The sequence below is a fragment of the Scyliorhinus torazame genome, chromosome 2 (assembly GCF_047496885.1).
Source record: "Scyliorhinus torazame isolate Kashiwa2021f chromosome 2, sScyTor2.1, whole genome shotgun sequence".
NCBI classification, from domain to species: domain Eukaryota; kingdom Metazoa; phylum Chordata; class Chondrichthyes; order Carcharhiniformes; family Scyliorhinidae; genus Scyliorhinus; species Scyliorhinus torazame.
The window spans coordinates 226494975-226518205 of NC_092708.1; the positions used below are offsets into that span (position 1 = coordinate 226494975).

At 49.3% G+C, this 23231-nt stretch overlaps 1 protein-coding gene across 3 annotated transcripts in view; it reads left to right on the top strand.

Moving 5' to 3' along the window:
* Positions 1 to 23197, top strand: part of stxbp6 (syntaxin binding protein 6 (amisyn)) — a 422478-nt gene extending 399281 nt beyond the window's left edge. For all 3 annotated transcript variants that reach the window (XM_072484378.1, XM_072484368.1, XM_072484358.1), the window contains one exon: positions 22212 to 23197. In XM_072484378.1, the coding sequence (XP_072340479.1) occupies positions 22212 to 22235 (24 nt within the window). In that variant the 3' untranslated portion in view covers positions 22236 to 23197. The remainder of the gene's footprint in view (positions 1 to 22211) is intronic.
* Positions 23198 to 23231: the final 34 nt, after the last annotated feature.

A 23231-nucleotide genomic window follows, 5' to 3' on the forward strand; every position in this document is an offset into this window, starting at 1 on the left:
GGAAATTGAATCGCTTGAGGTTGATGGGGTTGGACTGGGTGGGATTATACATCTTTGTTTGTTTATACTGTGTACATTCAGGAGATGACACTGAAATATATGCAAACAACTTTCTCCATGAATCACATTTCCAGCTATTTCAAAATCCTGGCACTCCTATCATAATGGTGTGGTGAACCATTACTTTGTTTTCTTCAACTTGCCTCGTGTGTAATTGATGGTGCATCAATTTAATACTCGAAGATAGTACGATGGATAAGTCACTCAAGCCTGAGCGATTGGACCTGCACCCAGAGGCAGCTGACGCCATCGCGATCTTCCGGCATTGGCTAAGTTGTTTTGAGGCCTACCTCGACTCTTCCACTGACGCTGTCTCAGGGGAGCACAAGCTTCGGGTCCTCAATGCCCGGGTGAGCCACCAAATATTTACCCTCATCAGAGATGCAGCCACGTACGACGAGGTGATTCCACTCCTCAAAGGGCAGTACGTGAAGGCGGTAAACGAGGTGTACACCCAGCACCTCCTCGCCATGAGGCGTCAGTGCCCAGGAAAACCTTTGGCCGAGTTCCTGCGGGTACTCGCCCGGAATTGTAACTGCCAGGCAGTAACGGCAGTTCAACATACCGAGCTCCTGATCCGGGACGCCTATGTGGCCGGCGTAAGGTCTGACTACATCCGTCAGCGCCTGCTTGAAGGGGGTAACCTCGACCTAAACATCACGGTGCGGCTCACAAACTCCCTGGAAATGGCATTCCAGAATATGGATGAGTTCACGCCCGACCATGCGGCATCCTCGTGGGCATCCTGGGCGCAGCCATCACCTGATCCGTGGGTTTCACAAGCCTGTGCCGCGCGGCAGCCTGCCAACTCCGGGGGACCGTCCTGTTACTTCTGCGGCCAGGATCAGCACTCCAGACAACCTGCTCGGAACGCAACCTGCAGCGAGTGTGGTAAGAAGGGCCACTTTGCAAAAGTCTGCCAGGCCCGACCTAAAACGTCCAAATCCCTCCGCGTGGTATCTTGCCCGTCGGGACCGCCCCCTTCTAACGCGTCATCCGCCTCATGCGACCCGTGGAGTCCGCCATCTTGTTCGCCATCTCCGCCACGACCTGCCACGTGCGACTCGTGGGGGCCGCCAGCTTGTCCCCCATCTTCGACGCCACCTGCTACCACCGACCAGACCAGCCACCTTCCGCAGCTCACCTCCATCACCCTCGACCAGTCCCAGTCCCGTCATCTCAAGAACTGCATGATGACCGTCCGGATCAACGGGCACGAGACGACCTGCTGATTCGACTCCGGGAGCACGGACAGCTTCGTCCATCCGGATACAATAAGGCGCTGCTCCCTCCAAATTATTCCTGCCTCCCAAACAATCTCCCTGGCTTCTGGATCTCGCACTGTTGAGGTCCGGGGGTACTGTGTCGCAGCTCTTGCGATACGTGGCGTAGAGTATGTTAACTTTAAACTCTGCGTCCTCCCCTATCTCTGCGCTCCCCTTTTATTAGGCCTAGACTTCCAATGCCTTCTCCGAAGCCTGACCTTAACGTTCGGTGGACCCCTGCCCCCTCTCGCCATCTGTAGCCTCGCGACCCTGAAGGTCGCCCCACCCCCGCTCTTCGCTAACCTCACAGCGGACTGTAAGCCCGTCGCCACCAGGAACAGACGATACAGTGCTCGGGACAAGGCCTTTATCAGGTCAGCGACTCCTGCGGGAAGGGATCATAGAGGCCTGTAACAGCCACTGAAGAGCCCAAGTGGTGGTCGTCAAGACTGGGGAGAAGTTCCGGATGGTTGTCGACTACAGTCAGACGATCAACCAGTACCGCAGCTCGATGCGTACCCCTTCCCCGCATATCTGATATGGTCAACCAGATTGCGCAGTACCAAGTCTTCTCCATGATAGACTTGAGGTCCACGTACCACCAGCTCCCTATACACCCGGAGGACTGCCAATACACTGCCTTCGAGGCAGATGGGCACCTCTACCACTTCTTCAGGGCCCCCTTCGGCGTCACCAATGGGGTCTCGGTCTTCCAACGGGAGATGGACCAAATGGTTGACCAGTACGGGCTGCGGGCCACGGTCCCGTATCTGGATAATGTCACCATCTGCGGCCATGACCAGCAGGACCATGACGCTAACCTCCAGCGTTTCCTTCACACCGCCAAGCTCCTTAATCTTGCGTATAATAAGGAGAAGTGTGTTTTCCGCACGACCCGCTTAGCCATCCTCGGCTACGTTGTGAAAATGGAGTCCTAGGGCCCGATCCCGACAGCATGCGCCCCCTCCTGCAACTTCCCCTTCCCCACTGCCCCAAGTCCCTGAAGAGATGCCTGGGATTCTTCTCGTACTATGCCCAATGGATCCCCAACTATGCGGACAAGGTCCGCCCACTCATCAAATCCACCCTTTTTCCCCTGTCGACTGAGGCCCGCCTAGCCTTCAACCGCATCAAGGCAGACATTGCCAAGGCCACGATGCACGCTGTGGACGAGTCCATCCCATTCCAGGTGGAGAGCGATGCGTCCGATTTTTCCCTGGCAGCTACCCTCAAATCAGGCAGGCAGACCCGTGGCCGCCTTTTCCCATACCCTCCAGGCCCCCGAAATTCGATAGTCCTCCGTCAAGAAAGAAGCCCAAGCCATTGTGGAAGCTGTGTGACATTGGAGGCGTAACCTGGCCGGCAGGCAATTTACACTCCTCACTGACCAATGGTCGGTAGCCTTCATGTTCAATAATACACCGTGGGGCAAGATCAAGAACGACAAGATTCTGAGGTGGAGGATCGAACTCTCCACCTACAATTACGACATCTTGTATCGTCCTGGGAAGCTCAATGAGCTCCCAGATGCCCTGTCCCGCAGTACATGTGCCAGCGCCCAAGTAGACCGACTTCGGGCCCTCCACAATGACCTCTGTCATCCCGGGGGTCACCCGTTTTTTTCATTTTGTCAAGGCTCGCAACCTGCCTTACTCCATCGAGGAGGTCAGCACCATGACCAGGAACTGCCAGATCTGCGCGGAATGCAAACCGGACTTCTATCGGCCGGATAGAGCGCACCTGGTGACGGCTTCCCGCCCCTTTGAGCGCCTTGGCATCGACTTCAAAGGGCTCCTCCCCTCCACTGACCGTAACGTGTACTTCCTCAACATCGTTGATGAGTACTCGCGTTTTCCCTTTGCCATCCCATGCTCTGACACGACCTTGGCCACTGTCATTGAGGCTCTGCACAGCCTCTTCACCTTGTTCGGGTTCCCCACCTACATCCACAGTGATTGGGGTTCCTCGCTCATGAGTGATGAGCTGCGTCAGTTCCTGTTTAGCAAGGGTATCACCTCAAGCAGGACTACCAGCTACAACCCCCGGGGGAATGGACAGGTGGAGAGGGAGAATGCGATGGTCTGGAAGGCCGTCCTCCCGGCCCTACGGTCTATAAGTCTCCCAGTCTCCCGCTGGCAGGAGGTCCTTCCCGATGTGCTCCATTCTATCCAGTCACTTCTGTGTACTGCCATCAACAAGACTCCTCACGAGCGTATGTTTGTCTTCCCTAGGAAGTCCACCTCAGGGGTCTCACTCCCGTCCTAGCTGTCAGCCACAGGGCCTGTCCTCCTCCAGAAGCATGTGAGGAACCATAAAACCGATCCCCTGGTCCATCGGGTTATGCTTCTCCACGCTAACCCACAATATGCCTACGTGGTACATCAGGACGGGCGGCAGGACACAGTCTCCCTCCGGGACCTGGCACCCGCTGGTTCCCCATCCAACCCTCCACCGTCTACCTCCATTACCATCGCACCCGCAACTACACCGTCTCCCTCTCTGTCGACGCTTCCGGAAGAAGAAGAAGAGGACGACACGCTCCCGGAGTCGCAGGTCTCGACACTAGTGCCCACACCACAGCCGGGACTGAGGAGATCACAGCGGACGGTTAAAGCTCCTGATAGACTTAATCTATAACTTTGCTTCAGCCCCGCTGGACTTTTTATTTTTTTTTAACACGGGGTGAATGTGGTGAACCATTACTTTGTTTTCTACAATTTGCCTCGTGTATAATTGATGGTGCATCAAATGGTATTGTAGAAGCATGTTTACCACACGGACAGCAGCAGTTCAAGAAGGTGGCTCACCATCACCTTCACCAGGGAGTAAAGAGATGAGCAATAAATGTTCTGTTTGCCAATGATACCCATATCCCGAGAAGGAATAAAGAAAAGACGGGAGCAATTTGGTAACTTTAGGAGGGCCACCGTAGGCCAGAATTTGCGTTTTAAAATTTGCAATTAAGTAACTTGCATGACATTAACTAAGAGAAGCTGCATTCTGCTGCCGGCCATATGCATTCCGTGCATGTTGACTGTTTTGATGAAAATAGCACTTTAATGAGAAAGGTGCATTGCAATGTGTGCCGAAGTCAGGCACATTTCGCAGTCTACACGAGCCAGGCCCATTGCGCAGTCTGCATGAGCTAGGCCCATTGCGCAGTGTAAATGAGCCAGCCCCATTGTGCAGCTTAAATGAGCCAGGCCCATTGTGCAGTCTACACGAGCCAGGCTCATTGTGCAGTGTACATGAGCCAGGCTCATTGTGCAGTCTGCATGTGCTAGGCCCATTGCGCAGTGTAAATGAGCCAGCCCCATTGTGCAGCGTAAATGAGCCAGGCCCATTGCGCAGTGTAAATGAGCCAGCCCCATTGTGCAGCTTAAATGAGCCAGGCCCATTGTGCAGTCTACACGAGCCAGGCTCATTGTGCAGTGTACATGAGCCAGGCTCATTGTGCAGTCTGCATGTGCTAGGCCCATTGCGCAGTGTAAATGAGCCAGCCCCATTGTGCAGCGTAAATGAGCCAGGCCCATTGCGCAGTTACACGAGCCAGGCTCATTGTGCAGTGTACGTGAGCCAGGCCCATTGCGCAATCTGCATGAGCTAGGCCCATTGCGCAGTGTAAATGAGCCAGCCCCATTGTGCAGCGTAAATGAGCCAGGCCCATTGCGCAGTTACACGAGCCAGGCTCATTGTGCAGTGTACGTGAGCCAGGCCCATTGCGCAGTCCGCATGAGCTAGGCCCATTGCGCAGTGTAAATGAGCCAGCCCCATTGTGCAGCGTAAATGAGCCAGGCCCATTGCGCAGTCTACACGAGCCAGGCTCATTGTGCAGTGTACATGAGCCAGGCTCATTGCGCAGTCTGCATGAGCTAGGCCCATTGCGCAGTGTAAAGGAGCCAGACCCATTGCGCAGCCTACACGAGCCAGGCATATTGCGGACTCTACACGAGCCAGGCTCATTGTGCAGTGTGCACAAGTAGGGCTGTTTTCATGAAATGCATCCTGCACTGAAATATTTGAGCCTTTGTCATACTGCCCATGTTTTTTTTTGAACTGAAGCCATGTTCATTGTTCAGATGAGGTTCAAAACATTCTCTAGACTTGGAAAAATCTCAATTGCTAGTAGGCAGCTTCACCAGTTGGCAAGAGCTTGACATTTAATGTGCTGGCTTCATGATTTCTGATCTGTTGCTCTAATCTAACTGGGACCTGGCAAATGGACTGCACTACAAGGGACTAGGAGATAAATCCTAGGCTAGTGGGTAACACAGACTTGACTTGGCAAAATGAGGTCCTTCAGCCATAACAAGTTTGAAATGTTAAGAGTTTTTGTTTGCCTTGCAGTTAGTTTTGGGGAAAACTTAACAAATGAAAATGAAATAAAAACCACTTATTGTCACAAGTAGGCTTCAATGAAGTTACTGTGAAAAGCCCCTAGTCGCCACATTCCGACGCCTGTTCGGGAGGCTGGTACGAGAATTGAACCGTGCTGCTGGCCTGCCTTGGTCTGCTTTCAAAGCCAGCGATTTAGCCCTGTGCTAAACCAGCCCCTGGTCTAAACATTAGACAAACAATTAATAATTTGAATTTCAATCTTTAATTTTACTCCTTGCTTCTGAAATATATGTCGGCGTCACTGTGAGTTATGGCATGATTTAATTCTGTTTGACAGGCACTCACTATGAATCATGTTTTGCGCCAGAATACATTTGTATTCCCATGAAATTAAATTATGTTAATTGCACATTGCCCTTAAAAATTGCTAAAGCTCATAACCACAAAAGTTAGCTTTGCTGCCGTGAAATAATTAGTATCAGTGTTCAGAAAAATTGATGTAGGCAGGGTTCCACAAGAGAAATGTTTCGATTTTTAAAATGGCAAAATGGGTTTTAGGGTTAGATTTAACTGAATAGATAAATGTCCTTAATTGAAATGCATGGGCTCTAGTTAAAACGTTGTGCTTATTGGGGAATTTGTTTCAAATCTTGAAAGTATTTACAATTGCAAATCTTACTCTGTTGATATTTAAAGTTTGCATTTGGTACATGCAGCAACATACGATCTCATTCATATTCGTTACTTTCCATTAAAAGCCAACCCATCAGTATTTCAGGATGCACCTGTTATTGTTTTAGAATTAATTTTCAATTGTTTTTGGCAACAAGAGCCCAGGCGAGTTGTAGCCAAATAATCGAACATAGAGTTACAGACAGGAGGGAGGTGAACGTAAACGGCCCTGATTTCTCTTCTCCCCACCTGTCTGTAGACAAAGTGTTTTGATTTGTTCCCATTGTTTTTATGTGATCCAATTTTGTATTAATAACCCCACAGCAAACATAAGATATGGATAGTTTATTTGCACATGCTCAAAAGGCAGGAGGTGGGTCACTACATCGACCCCTTTGCACTTGCAGTAATAGAGGGATAAAGAAAGAAACATTTACAGGGCAAAGACCAGAGAGAAAATAATTATTGTTTCAAGTTTGTCGAGAGCCCAGAATCAAAGTCCAGTGGTGAATTCCTTCAGAGAGGTCGACAGGATCAACTCTTCCAGTAGAATTGACTTCCACGGTGAGATAGGTCACCTCTCATTCTTCTGCACTCCAATGAGTGGAGGCCCAATCTACTCCGCCTCCTCATAAGAAAATCCCTCCATACCTCTGGGGCTACTTCCGTCCCTTCATACTCTTCCTTTGGGATAGTTCACAGCTAAACTAGCCTGGATTGAGAGAGTTAATCTTTCCCTTGTTATAGTTCTGCATTTATTTTCCATCTCTATCGATCTGCTCCACTTTGCAACTAATCCCTGCAAAGCCAGCTAGCTCCCTTGAACGGGCCTGGATAATTCATTGTTTCCCTGCAAAGCCAGCTAGCTCCCTTGAACGGGCCTGGATAATTCATTGTTTCCCTGCAAAGCCAGCTAGCTCCCTTGAACGGGCCTGGCTAATTCATCGTTTGCCTCAAGTATTCATTCCCTCCTGCTGGGGTTTCTCCTCTTTTCACCATGAGAAATCAGTCACAGGCAGAAAGCATGTTAACTTCTCCTTGATATGTGAAGTATTGGGTACTCTGATACACAGACGAACCAACACGGTTGCGAATGGTACAACAGTTTTATTTCAATGAACTATTAACATATTAAACTCTGTGAACATATTAAACCTCTGAGTGGCTGGCAATGAGGTCTGTGCCCTGAGCCCCCTCCTGCTCAAGTGCTCAGGAAGTGTTGTGTTCCCTGCTTTGTACTGTGTATGCTCTTGTCCGTGATTGGCTGTCGTGTTTTGGGTGTTGATTGGTCCTTTGATCTGTCCATCATTAAGTGTATGTATGTATGTGCTGTGATGTTCATCTGAATATCATGACATCCCCCCTTTTTTACAGGAGTATGTGCCTACGTGTTTATAAATAGAGATGTGTACTGAGTGTAGCTAAATGTGTATGTGTGTGTGCAATATTTACAGCATATACATGGGGCTTAACTATATACAAGGGGCGATGTCGGGTGTGACATAACAACGAGGTTGTACCATAAACAAAGAATGGGGAAATATTGAACGATAAAACTAATTCCTGTAACGATAAGAACATAAACATATTAACAAAGTGGTCGCATGAGTTCAATGTATAAACAGTCTCATAAGTCCAGTCTAGTAGGTGGGCGATGAATTCGGGTTGACCGTCAGGGTGGCACACCATTCATCACCCGGATTGATCATGTTAACTCTGTTCCCATCAATGACCGCATCACGGAAGGTCATCTGTGTCACCGGTCTGGATGTCGTCTGGGCAAGATTCTTAATGGGGAGGCTGAATGGTCCGCACGTTCCTGCGAGGTTGTCCGAGTTGTGGAAGATTGACAGGTTGAGCTGCTCGACAGTAAGCAGCGTAGTGGCCCACCTTGCCACAGCGTAGGCATTGTCGGGTTCTTGCGGGACATTGCCGCTTTAAATGTGCAGCTCCACAGTTGCCGCACGTCGTGACGTTTGTTGCGCCACTGCGCATGCACAGTTCGGTCTTGCGTCGGGCGCGCCTGGGCATCACGACCCTCAGTGTTGCTGTAGGTTTTGGCGCGCACAAGCGCGGGAGGCCTCGAAAAGCACGCAAAATGGCCGACGTCGTCTGGGTCGCGGGCCGGAAGGAACTCGATTGCCTGGACCCGTTTGGCCTCGTGGGGCACCTGGCTCGCCGATCCGGCCGCATAAGACCCCCGCCGCGCCGATTCGGTCGCCTGAAATTGTGCATAGCGGCTAGTCGCGTTTTAGTGCAGGACACAGGCTTCGATTGCGGAGGTTAAGGTGAGGCCTTTTATTTTTAAAAGCTGCTGGCGTACGGTGCCCGAGGCGACCCCAAAAACGATCTGGTCCCGAATCATGGAGTCTGAGGTGGTGTCGTAACCGCAGGACTGCGCGAGGATGCGGAGATGGGTAAGGAATGACTGAAAGAGCTCATCCTTACCTTGCAGGCGCTGCTGGAAGACGTATCTCTCGAAGCTCTCGTTGACCTCGACGTTGAAGTGTTGGTCGAGCTTGAGAAGGACCGTCTTGTATTTGGATTTGTCCTCTCCTTCCGCGAACACCAGGGAGTTGTAGACATGGATGGCGTGCTGCCCTGTGGTGGTGAGGAGGATGGCGATCTTTCTGGTGTCCAAGGCGCTCTCTCTTTCGTTGGCTTCCAGAAAGAGCTGGAAGTGCTGCTTAAACAGCGTCCAATTTATGCCGAGGTTCCCAGCGACTTGCAGAGCTGTGGTGTGTTGACGGTGTCCATGGCGCGGGATGGCAGATTTGTGGGTAGGTGTCAAATCACTCCTGGTATCATGAAGTGTTGGGTACTCTGATACACAGACGAACCAACATGGCTGCGAATGGTACAACACAGTTTTATTTCAATGAACTATTAACATATTAAACTCTGGTATTCAGCACATGGTGAACTTCTGAGTGGCTGGCAATGAGGTCTGTGCCCTGAGCGCGCTCCTGCTCGAGTGCCCAGGAAGTGTCGTGTTCCCGGCTTTGTACTGTGTATGCTCTTGTCCGTGATTGGCTGTCGTGTTGTGTGTGTTGATTGGTCCGTTGATCTGTCCATCATTATGTGTGTATGTATGTATGTGCTGTGATGTTCATCTGAATATCATGACAATATGCAGCATTGGTATAACAGTGTATAATGCAGGCTGGCCAATGTGCTGCTATATTTTTAATAATTGGTCTCTTTCAGTTGACAGCACCAATGCATTATTATTGACTCTTGAATAATTAATACCATGATTACATTCCATGAGGATGAGATTGAAAGCTGCTTATGTATAGTTATACATTATTAAAAACTACAATTACTTGAAACATAAAACACACACAACAGCCTTTATCTAGTAAGAAGATAGAAAAACAGTATTGTGGTCTCAAACACAGGCCTCATTGACCTTGACGGGAGTTGATTTGGAATTTCTGTTTTTAAATTGCTGTGCTCCCACATATTAAGGTTTAAATAGCCTTAAACATGAAACCACTGCAGTTGGTTGAACTGAACATGTGATCTCATACCTCTGCAGGTATCCATCGTCATTTAGTCCCTCCCCTGCATGGGGCATCCTGTTTTGTGTGAAAAGTTTCAAGTACGGTTGGTTACCTGTGATTTTTACCTGCACACTGAAATGTCTATCCTTTGTGGTGTTACTATAGGAGATGGTGTATGAAGGTCAAGTAGTTTTCCATGAGTAAAAGACCGGAATTCAAGGTGTTATTTATTGATCATTGCTCTTGTGCAGCACACAGTAGCTTTTTAGTTCAGCACCTCCATAGAATCATAGATTTCCTACAGCGCAGAAAGAGGCCATTCGCCCCATCGAGTCTGCTCTGAAGGAGCGCCACACCTAGGCCCACTCCCTCGCCTTATCCCCGTAGTCCCACCTAACTTACATATCCTTGGACATTTAAGGGGCAATTTATCATGGCCAATCCACCTGACCTGCACATCTTTGGACTGTGGGAGGAAACCGGAACACCCGGAGGAAACCCGTGCAGATATGGGGAGAATGTGCAAACTCCACCCAGTCACCCGAGGTCCGAATCAAACCCGGATCCCTTGCACTGTGAGGTAGAAGTGCTAACCACCGTGCCACCCCAGTTCAGGATGTGGTGTGACAAGTGGGCACAAACATTTTGTTAGGTTGTACTCAAAAAGAAAATATTCAAGTTCATTGGGAGAAGTCTTGAAAAATGGGTTTGGCCAATCCACCTAACTTGCACATCTTTGGGTTGTGAAGGTGAAACCCAGGCAGACACTGTATGGGGGCTTGGGGTACAGAGATTGGTCGGAGAGTGGTAGTGTGTGGGGAGGGGCGCAAGGGGGTGTAGGCAGGAATCTGCATAAAGCTTTGAAATCTGGAGGGAAGAATATGGAAGGAAAAAAGACTCTAGGAGGAGTTGGGAATTAGGGAGAGAGGCTGGTGTTTAATGAAGAGAATAGAGCAGAGGTCATGGCTGTGAAGCATAAGGAAACTGTCTGATCAGCTACCCTTTTGGGTACTAAAAATCAGAATGATTAGCAGGTCAACCATATTGCAGTAACTCACGGGATAATAAACATTATTCCAGTAGCCATCTATATGTAAACAAGTAAATGGTTAAAATCAATGATTACTTCAGCTTTATGACCCCTTAATCACAATTTAGCAGACATACTATCTATCTGTAGTTGAACCCAGGGTTTTAATAACATTGCTACAACAAAATATGAAATATAACATCATAATTTCCTACATTCACCACACATTTCTGTCTGATCATAAACTGTTCTAATGTAGCTTCGAAGTATTTAGGTTAATTTTGCTGGATTATTTTCTTTCCATTACACATCAGATATTTAGTGTTTTCTTCATCCAAGGTTTTCTGTTTAATGTGAAAATTGTCAATGTGAGGCATGTAGCATTTGGCACTTGCTATGAATCAAGTACTGGTACTTATGGTGAAATGCACTTTTGGACCTCCGCAATGATATTCTTCAACCTCAGTGTTAATATCACAATTATATGTTTTTATTTCTCATACTAGACACCCTATCAGTTTTGACAAATAGTCATCAATGCTCCCCACAGATGCTATCAGACCTGCTGAGATTGTCCAGCATTTTCTGCTTTTGTTTCAGATTCCAGCATCTGCAACAATTTTGTTTTTACCCCATTAGCCTCTCAGAATAAGCTATCAGAATTCATGCTCTTTTCCATGGATAGTTTTGCAGGCGAGAGCTGAATTGCAGATTTCTCACCATTTCACAACCAGCAGAGGGGAATTTTCATTTTATCGTAAGGAATGGAGTGGCAAAAGGTTGTTTTTTTTGTCTCTTCAAGCTTGTTCTTTCTGTCTAAATTTCCACACTGGGGATTCCACCCTACCCATTTAATCATAAATTGACCTATCCTCAAAGTTGCATTATTTAGCCTCGCCAAATATACAAATGCTACCAGATTGGCATCTACCCAGTGATGTGGGAAATTGCCCGGATATGTCCATTGGAATTAAGCAGGACAAATCCAACCGGACCAATTACCACCCTGTCAGTCTAGTCTCAGTCATTACTAAAGTGATGAAAGGAGTGATCAATACTGCTATCAAACGGCACTTACTTACCAATAACCTGCTCACTGATGCTCGGTTTGGGTTCCACCAGGACCACTCAGCTCTTGACCTCATTACAGGACAACCATGGACAAAAGTGCTGAAATCTAGAGGTGAGACTGCCCTTGAAATCAAGACAGCATTTGTCTGAGTATGACATCAAGGAGCCCCAGCAAAACTGGAGTGAATGGGAATCGGGGGAGAAATTCTCCACTGGTTGGTGTCATACCTGTCACAAAGGAAGATGGTTGTGGTTGTTGGAGGTCAGTTATCTTAGTCCCGAGACATCACTGCAGGAGTTCCTCAAGGTAGTGCCCAGGGCCGAACCATCTTCAGCTGCTTCATCAGTGACCTTCCTTCCAACATAAGGTCAGATGTAGTGATGTTCACTAATGATTGCACAACGTTCAGCACCATTCGCGACTCCTCAGACACTGAAGCAGTCCACGTGCAAATGCAGCAAGACCTGGACAATATCCAGGCTTGCGCTGACAAGTGGCAAGTAACATTTGTGCCACACAAGTACCAGGCAATGGCCATCCTCAATAAGAGAGGATCAAACCATCAGCCCTTAACATTTAATGGCATTACCCAATTTCAACATCCTGGGGGTTACCATTGTGCAGAAACAGGACTGGACTAGCCAAATAAAGACTGTGGCTGCAAAACAGAACAGAGGCTAGGAATCCTGCAGCGAGTAACTCACCTCCTGCCTCCCCAAATCCTGTTCACCACCTACAATGCACAAGCCAGGAGGGTGATGGAATACTCCACACTTGGATGAGTGCAGCTCCAACAGCACTGAAGAAGCTGAACACCATCCAGGACGAAGCAGCCCCACTTTTCTGGCACCCCTTCCACCAAAGATTCACTCCCTCCCAACACCGACGCACAGTGGAAACAGTGTGTACCATCAGCAAGATGCACTGCAGGAACACAGCAAGACTCCTTAAGCAGCACCTTCTAAACCCACAACCAACATCATCTAAATGGACAAGAGCAGCAGATACATGGGAACCCCAGCACCTGGAATTTCCCATCCAAGTCACTCACCATCTTGACTTGTAAATATATTGCAGCTCCTTCACTGTCACTGGGTCAGAATCCTGGAACTCGCTCCTCCCTAATAGCACAGCGGGTGCACCTATACCACATAGACTGTATAATTCTTGCTTGAGACTTGTTTATTTTCAAACTGTATCCTCTAGATCTGCCTTTGTATTTCAAATCATGTAGCTTTCTGATATCAAGCACATCAGTGCTTTCAGCATGCTAGAGAGCTTCACAATTTTATTTTCTTCAATGAAAGGGCTGCTGTAAGTCTCTCATAATTGGGCGGCATGATGGTTCAGTAGTTAGCACTGCTGCCTATGGCACTGAGGACCCAGGTTCGATCCTGGCCCCAGGTCAATGTCTGTGTGGAGTTTGCACATTCTCCCCGTGTCTGCGTGGGTCTCACCCCCACAACCGAAAAATGTGCAGTTCAGATGAATTGGCAACGCTAAATTGCCCCTTAATTGGAAAAAAGAATGGGTACTCTAAATTAATTTTTAAAAGTTAGTTTCTCATAATAGATCATCCCAAGTCTCAAAATGACTTATTTCTCTGAATCCTCCCGAAACATATAAATATCAGTTGAAGGTTGGGTACTCAAATTTTACACAACATTCCAAATGTGCCCTCACCAGTGGTCTGCACAAGATTACAATAACTTTTTCTTGTACAGTCAAATGCATTCAGGCACAAAATGTGTCTTCAGAGATGGCAAGTCTTTTTAGTGCAAGTGCTCGGGATTAAGAATTCCAGGTAGCACGGACTGATCTGTTATATCTTGACAATTAAGATATGATTTGGCCTAATTTGTGAAGAACACAACAGCTATGAAAACTGTGTGCAGAGTGAAGTAGTTCTGCATTTTGTACTAATTAGTTTCATTGTCTGTGAGACCTCAGACACTGTGACCAGTTTATTACTCAAACATTTTATCCAGGTGCCCATATTTGCGAGATGAACAAAGGACAAATACAAGTTTATGATTCAACCAAATTTATTATTAAACACAGTAAAACAGTTATCCCTCTTTTTTTAAATTTAGAGTATCCAAGTCTTTTTTTTTTTCCCAATTAAGGGGCAGTTCAGCATGGCCAATCCACCTAACTTGCACATGCTTGGGTTGTGGAGGTGAACCGCACACAGACACGAGGAGAATGTTCAAACTCCACATGGACAGTGACCCAGGGCCGGGATTCGAACCCGGGTCCTCATCGCCATAGGCAGCAGTGTGCCACATGCCGCCCCACAGTTATCCCTCTTTGTGGTAGTATGTATTGGGGGTCATGTGGGACTGGAAGCCCTAATGTCATTGGCTGACAGATCCCGGGTCCTGGTTGGCCGTTGACCTCAAGCTCCGCCCTGAAGGCGGAGTATAAGAAGCCGGAGTCTTCCCCCGCAGGCCAGTTTACTATCGAGTTGCGGGGGAACAGACGCTTAATAAAGCCTCATCGACTTCACTCTATTCGTCTCACGGAGTCTTTGTGCGCTACAATTTATTAAGCGTGCCTAAAAAGGACTATGGAGCTCAGGATCATTCCGGAATGCCTGAGGATCAGCCCCCATGCAGTGAACGCGGCAGCAGACTTGCTTCGAGGCCTACCTCGGAACGACCACCGGCCGAGTCTCAGAAGACCAAAAACTGCAGGTCCTGCACTCGAGGGTGAGCACGGAGATTTTCTCCCTCATCGAAGACTCGGACGATTTCCAGACGGCCTTCGCATCACTGAAAAGACTCTACGTTCGCCCAGTTAACCAAATCTACGCTCGCTACCAGCTCGCGACGAGACGGCAAGCTCCCGGAGAATCGATGGACGAGTTCTACGCCGCGCTGCTGATTTTGGGACGAGCCTGCAGCTGCCCGTCTGTAAACGCAAACGAACACACGGACATGTTAATGCGCGACGCTTTTGTGGCAGGTATGCAATCCTCCCAAATCCGCCAAAGACTTCTAGAAAAAGAGTCGCTAGGACTCTCAGAGGCACGGGCCCTAGCAGCCTCCCTAGACATGGCCGCGCGTAATACCCGCGCCTACGGCCCCGACCGCGCGGCAACCCATTGGGCCCCGTACGTACCCGTCGCGCCAAACCCCCTACCCCCCCCCCACAGGCTTGCGCGGTCCAAACGCCGAGTCGCACCGGGGGCGCCCGCTGTTATTTCTGCGGCCAGGCGAAACACCCCCGGCAGCGCTGCCCGGCCCGCGCAGCAATCTGCAAAAGCTGCGGGGAAAAAGGGCCATTATGCGGTTGTGTGCCGGTCCCGCGAGGTCGCCACTGTCCCGGGAGAACAGGGAGCCCTGCAAGCAGTCTACGCGCCCCAACCCCCCCAGCACGCCATGTGCGACCCGCAGGCGCAGCCGCTCTGGGTCCCGACCACCGCGGTCCCGGGAGAACTGGGAGCCCTGCACGCCACCTACGGCCCCCACCTCCCCTCCCCGCAGCCCATGTGTGACCCGCCGCCGGCGCTACCGCTTTGGGTCCCGGCCAACACTCTCCACGGAGAGGAGGGAGTTTTCCGCGTCCCGAACGCCACCCTAACCCCCACCGCGTGCCCCACGCCTGACCCGCCGGCGCCACCTACTTGGGCGCCGACCACCGCTGTCCCCGGTGAGGGAGCTCCGCGCGGTCCCAGCGCTCGCGGCCCCACGCCTGACCCGCCGGCGCCGCCGACTTGGGCCCCGACCACCGCTGTCCCCGGTGAGGGAGCTCCGCGCGGTCCTAGCGCTCGCGGTGAGGGAGCTCCGCGCGGTTCTAGCGCTCGCGGTCCTAGCGATCGCGGTCCTAGCGCTCCCAGCCCCCCCAGCACACCATGTGCGCCCCGCAGACGCCGCCATTTTGGGTCCCAGCCACCACGAGGGGAGGAGGGGCGCCGATGTGCGACCCGCAGACGCCGCCATTTTGGGTCCCGGCCACCACGAGGGGAGGAGGGGCGCCGCCATCTTGGACCGCCCCAGACCTGTACGATGCGTGGGGGTGGCCATTTTGTCCACCCCGCCGCCATCTTGTGACCCCCCAGCCATGTGCGATGTATGGGGGCGGCCATTTTGTTCATCCCCGACGCCATCTTGGACGGCAACAATGGACCCCACTCCACTACTACAACCACGGCTCACTTCGATTACGCTCGATCAAGCTCGGCCCCGGACACTCCAGACGACGACAACGGTACTAATAAACGGCCACGAGACGCCATGCCTAGTTGACTCCGGGAGCACGGAAAGCTTTATACACCCCGACACGGTAAGACGCTGTTCCTTAATCACCTATCCCAGCGCACAAAAGATTTGCCTAGCTGCAGGATCCCACTCCGTACAGATCCAGGGATTCTGCATAGTTACCCTTACGGTGCAGGGGAGGGAGTTCAAAAACTACAAACTTAACGTCCTTCCCCAACTCTGTGCCCCCACCTTGCTGGGATTAGATTTCCAATGCAATCTACAGAGCCTTACGTTCAAATTCGGCGGCCCCATACCCCCACTCACTATCTGCGGCCTCGCTACCCTCAAGGTGCAACCCCCGTCCTTGTTTGCGAACCTCACCCCGGATTGCAAACCCGTCGCCACTAGGAGCAGACGGTACAGCGCCCAGGACCGGACCTTCATTCGGTCCGAAGTCCAGCGGCTACTAAAGGAGGGCATAATCCAGGCCAGCAATAGTCCCTGGAGAGCGCAGGTGGTAGTCGTGAAGACGGGAGAAACAAAGGATGGTCATTGACTATAGCCAGACCATCAACAGGTACACACAACTAGACGTGTACCCTCTCCCCCGGATATCCGACATGGTCAATCGGATTGCCCAATATAAAGTCTTCTCCACCGTGGACCTCAGGTCCGCCTACCATCAGCTCCCCATCCGCCCAAGTGACCGCAAGTACACAGCCTTCGAGGCAGACGGGCGATTATACCATTTCCTACGGGTCCCTTTTGGCGTCACAAACGGGGTCTCGGTCTTCCAACGGGAGATGGACCGAATGGTTGACCAACATGGGTTGCGGGCCACGTTCCCGTATCTCGACAATGTAACCATCTGCGGCCACGATCAGCAGGACCACGACGCCAACCTCCAAAAATTCCTCCAGACCGCCAAAGCCTTGAACCTCACGTACAACGAGGACAAGTGCGTTTTTAGCACCGACCGGCTAACCATTCTGGGCTGCGTAGTGCGCAATGGGATAATAGGCCCCGACCCCGAACGTATGCGCGCACTCATGGAATTTCCCCTCCCGCACTGCCCAAAAGCCCTGAAACGCTGCTTGGGCTTCTTTTCATACTACGCCCAGTGGGTCCCCCAGTACGCAGACAAGGCCCGCCCCCTAATACAGACCACGACCTTCCCTCTGTCGACAGAGGCTTGCCAGGCCTTCAGCCGCATCAAAGCGGATATCGCAAAGGCCACGATGCGCGCCATCGACGAGTCCCTCCCCTTCCAGGTCGAGAGCGACGCCTCCGACGTAGCTCTAGCGGCCACCCTTAACCAAGCGGGCAGACCCGTGGCCTTTTTCTCCCGGACCCTCCACGCCTCAGAAATCCGCCACTCTTCAGTAGAAAAGGAAGCCCAAGCCATAGTGGAAGCTGTGCGACATTGGAGGCATTACCTGGCCGGCAGGAGATTCACTCTCCTCACTGACCAACGGTCGGTAGCCTTCATGTTCGATAGTGCACAGCGGGGCAAAATAAAAAACGACAAAATCTTAAGGTGGAGGATCGAGCTCTCCACCTTCAACTATGAGATTTTGTATCGTCCCGGAAAGCTGAATGAGCCGTCCGATGCCCTATCCCGCGGCACATGTGCCAACGCACAAATTAACCGCCTCCAAACCCTCCACGAGGACCTCTGCCACCCGGGGGTCACTCGGTTTTACCACTTCTTCAAGTCCCGCAATCTCCCATACTCTTTAGAGGAGGTCCGTACAGTCACAAGGGACTGCCACATCTGCGCGGAATGCAAGCCGCATTTTTTCAGGCCAGATGGAGCGCACCTGATTAAGGCTTCCCGCCCCTTTGAACGCCTCAGTCTCGATTTCAAAGGGCCCCTCCCTTCCACCGACCGCACCGCATATTTCCTTAATGTAGTGGACGAATACTCCCGCTTCCCTTTTGCCATTCCCTGTTCTGACATGACCGCGGCCACAGTCATTAAAGCCCTGAACACCATCTTCACACTGTTCGGTTGCCCCGCATACGTCCACAGCGACAGGGGGTCCTCTTTCATGAGTGACGAGCTGCGCCAGTTCCTGCTCAGCAAGGGCATAGCCTCAAGCAGGACGACCAGCTACAACCCCCGGGGGAACGGGCAAGTAGAAAGGGAGAACGGCACGGTCTGGAAGGCCGTCCTACTGGCCCTACGGTCCAGGGACCTCCCAGTTTCACGGTGGCAGGAGGTCCTCCCGGATGCTCTCCATTCCATCCGGTCGTTATTATGTACGAGCACTAATCAAACGCCGCATGAGCGTCTCCTTGTCTTCCCTAGGAGGTCCTCCTCTGGAACGTCGCTGCCGACCTGGCTGGCGGCCCCAGGACCCATCCTGCTCCGAAAGCATGTGCGGGCACATAAGGCGGACCCGTTGGTCGAAAGGGTTCACCTCCTCCACGCGAACCCCCAGTACGCCTACGTGGAGTACCCCGACGGCCGCCAGGACACGGTCTCCCTACGGGATCTGGCGCCCGCCGGCAACACGCACACCCCCCCCGACACCATCACCCCAACCCCCCCCTTCCTACCACCGCCGCACCCCGCAACCGCCCCCTTCCCAGGAGGATCGGTCCCCCTCCCCTCAGCAGTGACCAAGAATCAAGCCCGAGCTGAAACCGTACGGCTCCTGGAGGCGACAACACTGGTACAAGCACCACCACCACCGCCGGGGCCGAGGCGATCGACACGGACGACCAGACCGCCCGACCGACTCGTGGCGTCGATGTAAAACAAATATGGACTGTTCACAAGAACATTTTGCTTTTCTTCCTATACCCTCTGTATATCGTTGCAACAGGACGAAATTGTCCAATACTGTATTGCCATGTGAATGTTTTGTCCTCCCAGGACCAGCCCTGTAAACCCTTACCACCATACGAAGCATCACCCCGCCGGGTTCATTTTTGACGAGGGCTGAATGTGGTAGTATGTATTGGGGGTCATGTGGGACTGGAAGCCCTAATGTCATTGGCTGACAGATCCCGGGTCCTGGTTGGCCGTTGACCTCAAGCTCCGCCCTGAAGGCGGAGTATAAGAAGCCGGAGTCTTCCCCCGCAGGCCAGTTTACTATCGAGCTGCGGGGGAACAGACACGCTTAATAAAGCCTCATCGACTTCACTCTGTTTGTCTCACGGAGTCTTTGTGCGCTACACTCTTAAATTATCCCAAATAATAATCGCAAGATTCTTAATACTACCCGTGCCGATGAACTCAGTCCAGCTGTCGGCTCAATTCCCTGAGTCTCAGTTATCTCAGGGCCTTCATCTGCGAAGGTGGGCCTCACAAGCTGCTTCCTTCTTTCCTCGGGTCTGTTGTCTAATCTTCTCTGCTACCTCGGCACCAAGTCTTCACTAGGGAGGGTCCTCAGTGGTCACTCTTTGTCCCTTTCCAAAAAGTTCTCTGGTCCTTAGCCAATGAGGTCTCGGGGCAGGGGTTGCAACACCCAATGGCAACTCTCCAGGACACCAGGAACCCAACCCATCCATCTCTAGGTGTATTGTTTGCATATAATCTGACTCTATATTGTAAACTGGGTGTCAGAAAGTCTAGCTTTATCTGGGCAATCCACAACAATAGAACATAGAACATTACAGCGCAGTACAGGCGATCCATTTGAATGAGACCGATTATCTCCTGATGTCTTGTTGACTGGGCAGGCCCAGACTTGTCTTGACGGTCTGTCTCTCTCTGTTCAGTGGATTCGAACTTGGCTGTCCGAATTCCTATTAGGCCTGCCTGGAGCTGACTATGGTTTAATTTAAAATGTCCAATTCTTAATTTAAATTTAAATTTAATTTAAAGTGTCCAATTTTATATCGGGCCTAAAATTCAGACAGCTATTCATTTTACTGCAGTTTATTAAGAGAAACCTAAGCATTTACCTTGCAAATAGGGTCATCAATGCTTTTCGATATGTGAAAAAATATTTTTGTGAAATAAATCTTAATTACATTTTCTCCCCACCCTGCCTCGGATGGCAAAGCCTCTGTTAAAAATTACGATTGAGAAGCCAGGGCTATGCAGTTCACAACTAGTGGGGTGGATTTGAAAGCCAAGTTCTGGGGACCAAAAGATAATGTTCTGGCTCATTGTGCACTCAGATCCTTAATGTGTGTGTTTAGTGAATGCTATGTTGGGGTTGCGTAGTTTATATTTACATTTGAATGTAAAACAGCCTCGCTTTTCAGCAGTAAATGCACTGGCTGGAATTTTTTGATTTGATTTATTGTCTCACGTACCGAAGTACAGTGAAATGTATTTTTCTGTGGCCGAGGGAACGTATACAGTACGTACATAGTAGAGAAAGATAATAATTGACAGAGAACATTGACAAATGGTACATCGACAAACCGTGATTGGTTACAGTGCAGAACTAGGGGCCAAACAAAGCAAATACATGAGCAAGAGCAGCATAGGGCGGCGTGAATAGTGTTCTTACACGGAGCAGATCAATCCAAGGGGAAGTCGTTGAGGAGTCTTGTAGCTGTGGGGAAGAAGCTGTTCCTATGTCTGGATGTGTGGGTCTTCAGACTTCTGTACCTTCTGCCTGATGGAAGGGTCTGGAAGAAGGCAATGCCTGGGTGGGAGGGGTCTCTGATAATTCTGTCTGCCTTCCTGAGGCAGCGGGAGGTGTTTACAGAATCAATGGAGGGGTGACAAGCTTGTGTGATACGTTGGGCTGAGTTCACCACACTCTGCAGTTTCTTGCAATCTTGGACCGAGCAGTTGCCATATCAGGCTGTGATGCAGCCGGATAAGATGCTCTCTATGGCACATCTGTAGAGGTTTGAGAGAGTCGATGCAGACATGTCAAATTTCTTTAGCTTCCATAGGAAGTAGAGACTTTGTTCGGCTTTCTTGACTGTTGCATCAACCTGAGTGGACCAGAACAGACTGTTGGTGATGGTAACCCACAGGAACTTAAAGTTAACGACCATCTCCACTTCGGAGCCATTGATGCAGATGGGAGTGTGTGTTGTGCTGCGCTTCCTGAAATCGATGATCAGTTCCTTGGTCTTTCCGACATTTAAAGAGAGGTTATTTTCGGTACACCATGCAACCAAGTGACTTATCTCCTGGATTCTACTGGAGCAGCAGTTCATAGTTTTCTGTCATGACAACATTGGTCCCCAAATGGTTAGGGTAAGGCCACCTATCGAGGTGTACTTGCTGCATTCTGTGCAAACTAGGAAAAATAAATGTTAATAGCCTTTCCCTAACCATCCAGTTTCGAGTTCCTTTAACCTCTGATCAAAAGTTGGCATCTGTTAGCCCTCATTGCTGTTGAGCTTTACTTACTATTTTCTGTAGTAGCAATGTTCCATCTGAGCAGGCATGAAGGTGCTTTTGAATATGTTAGAAATGATCAGAGAAGTTTGCAATTATGCGGATATAAAAGGCCCCTTTGTATTTACTGTTAAGCTGCAGGGATACCATTTTCTGACTGGCTATATGGTAATGTCAGCATTAAGTTGAGCTGTTCCGTGGAAAGTGAATTGAAATAAACTAGAAATGCGCCTCATGGCAGTTATAAATTGACCTGGCTGATGATGTGCAGGCATTAACAGGTGGGCCGTGGTGTCATTAATGAAGCAAGCTGAGGAACCATGTTTTGAGAGCTTCCTTTCATGTAATGTCCTATTTTACCCGATGTAACCTAGCAACTACAAAAAAATCATTTTTTTAAATATCCATTCTTTAATCATCACTTGATTTTTGAGTCAGTAGAAATCCAATTTGCAAACTGTTCTAGTTAACTGTTGAACGGCATATCAAGTCTTAATTGAGAAACTTCAAACTGCGCAGATTTTTGAATTGTATTCAGTTGTCATTTTTAATGTGGATATTTAATTCTAGGAACTATGATCCGAAGATTTTAATATTCTCCTCAGCCACTATAGTTAATTATAATGTAATGAGTATAATTTGGTTTGGTGAGTTAGCAATTGAGATTCCATCACTCATGACTAACTATGTATTGCTGCTAATGAGTTATGATAATACAATCTTTTTTCTTTTTTCTCTCACAGCTTGCAATGAAGCACAAATGTTGAGCAGTTGCCAAACAATTTGAGAATTGTGTCCAGGGTGATCTTCACACAGAGTGACCGAAGTTTGCCAATCTACATTTCCTTTAATGGAAATTTATTTCTTCAAACTTGATGCTGCCAATAGTAGAATATGTTTCAATATTTTTTTAAATTTAATTAGCAATGTTTAACAAAAAATCTAAATATTGTCTTGATCTTTTTTCAGTGTCTTAGGGGTCCAAGCTACTCGTGGTCCTGAAGAATTATAGCTGTAGGCTTTCATCTTATACATACAGCTTTCAATTAATGTAGTGTTGTATTTACACAATATTAATAAAACATATCAATAATGATTTTTTTTAAACGTATTTAAAAAATCTCGGATTAACAGTGTACTGTGGCTGAATAGTTTTGTTATAGGAATTGGACTTTTTGAATTACAATGTCACTCAATGTGAATGAGCAATATGTTCTATTCATTTTTAATGATGTGACTCCTCATTTTAAAATAAACTAGTAATTGTTCCGATTACATTCCGATGTGAAGCGTACACTGGGACACCCATGCTGACTCATAAGGAAAACTGGGGGATTGTGCAGCTGTGATTGCCATGAAGGCAATTCGATCTTTCAACCTCCATGCGGAGATGAGCACGAGTATATTATCAAGTGGCATACTGGAAAAAAATGTGGGTAAATGTTTCATATTGAAGAATGTATCTGTAAAATAATATTAGTTCAGGTGAATTATGATGGGTGTCACACTTGACCACTGATGTTCTGTAACAGTAAACACTGCAAACAAACTGCTTGTACAACTATTTTAAAAATCAAGAGGCAATCCTGCCCCTTGGTATACCTTGTTAATTCTGACTGCAGCAGAATGTGTGCTATGAAGTTCTGTGCCTGTCTGATTCAGTGTGTGGGTTAATACTCTGTTCTACTGTTCCCAGTCTTAGTATCATTAAAACATTCTGATTGTGCAACATGCTTTGAGTCGTTTTGTAACCGTGAAAATAA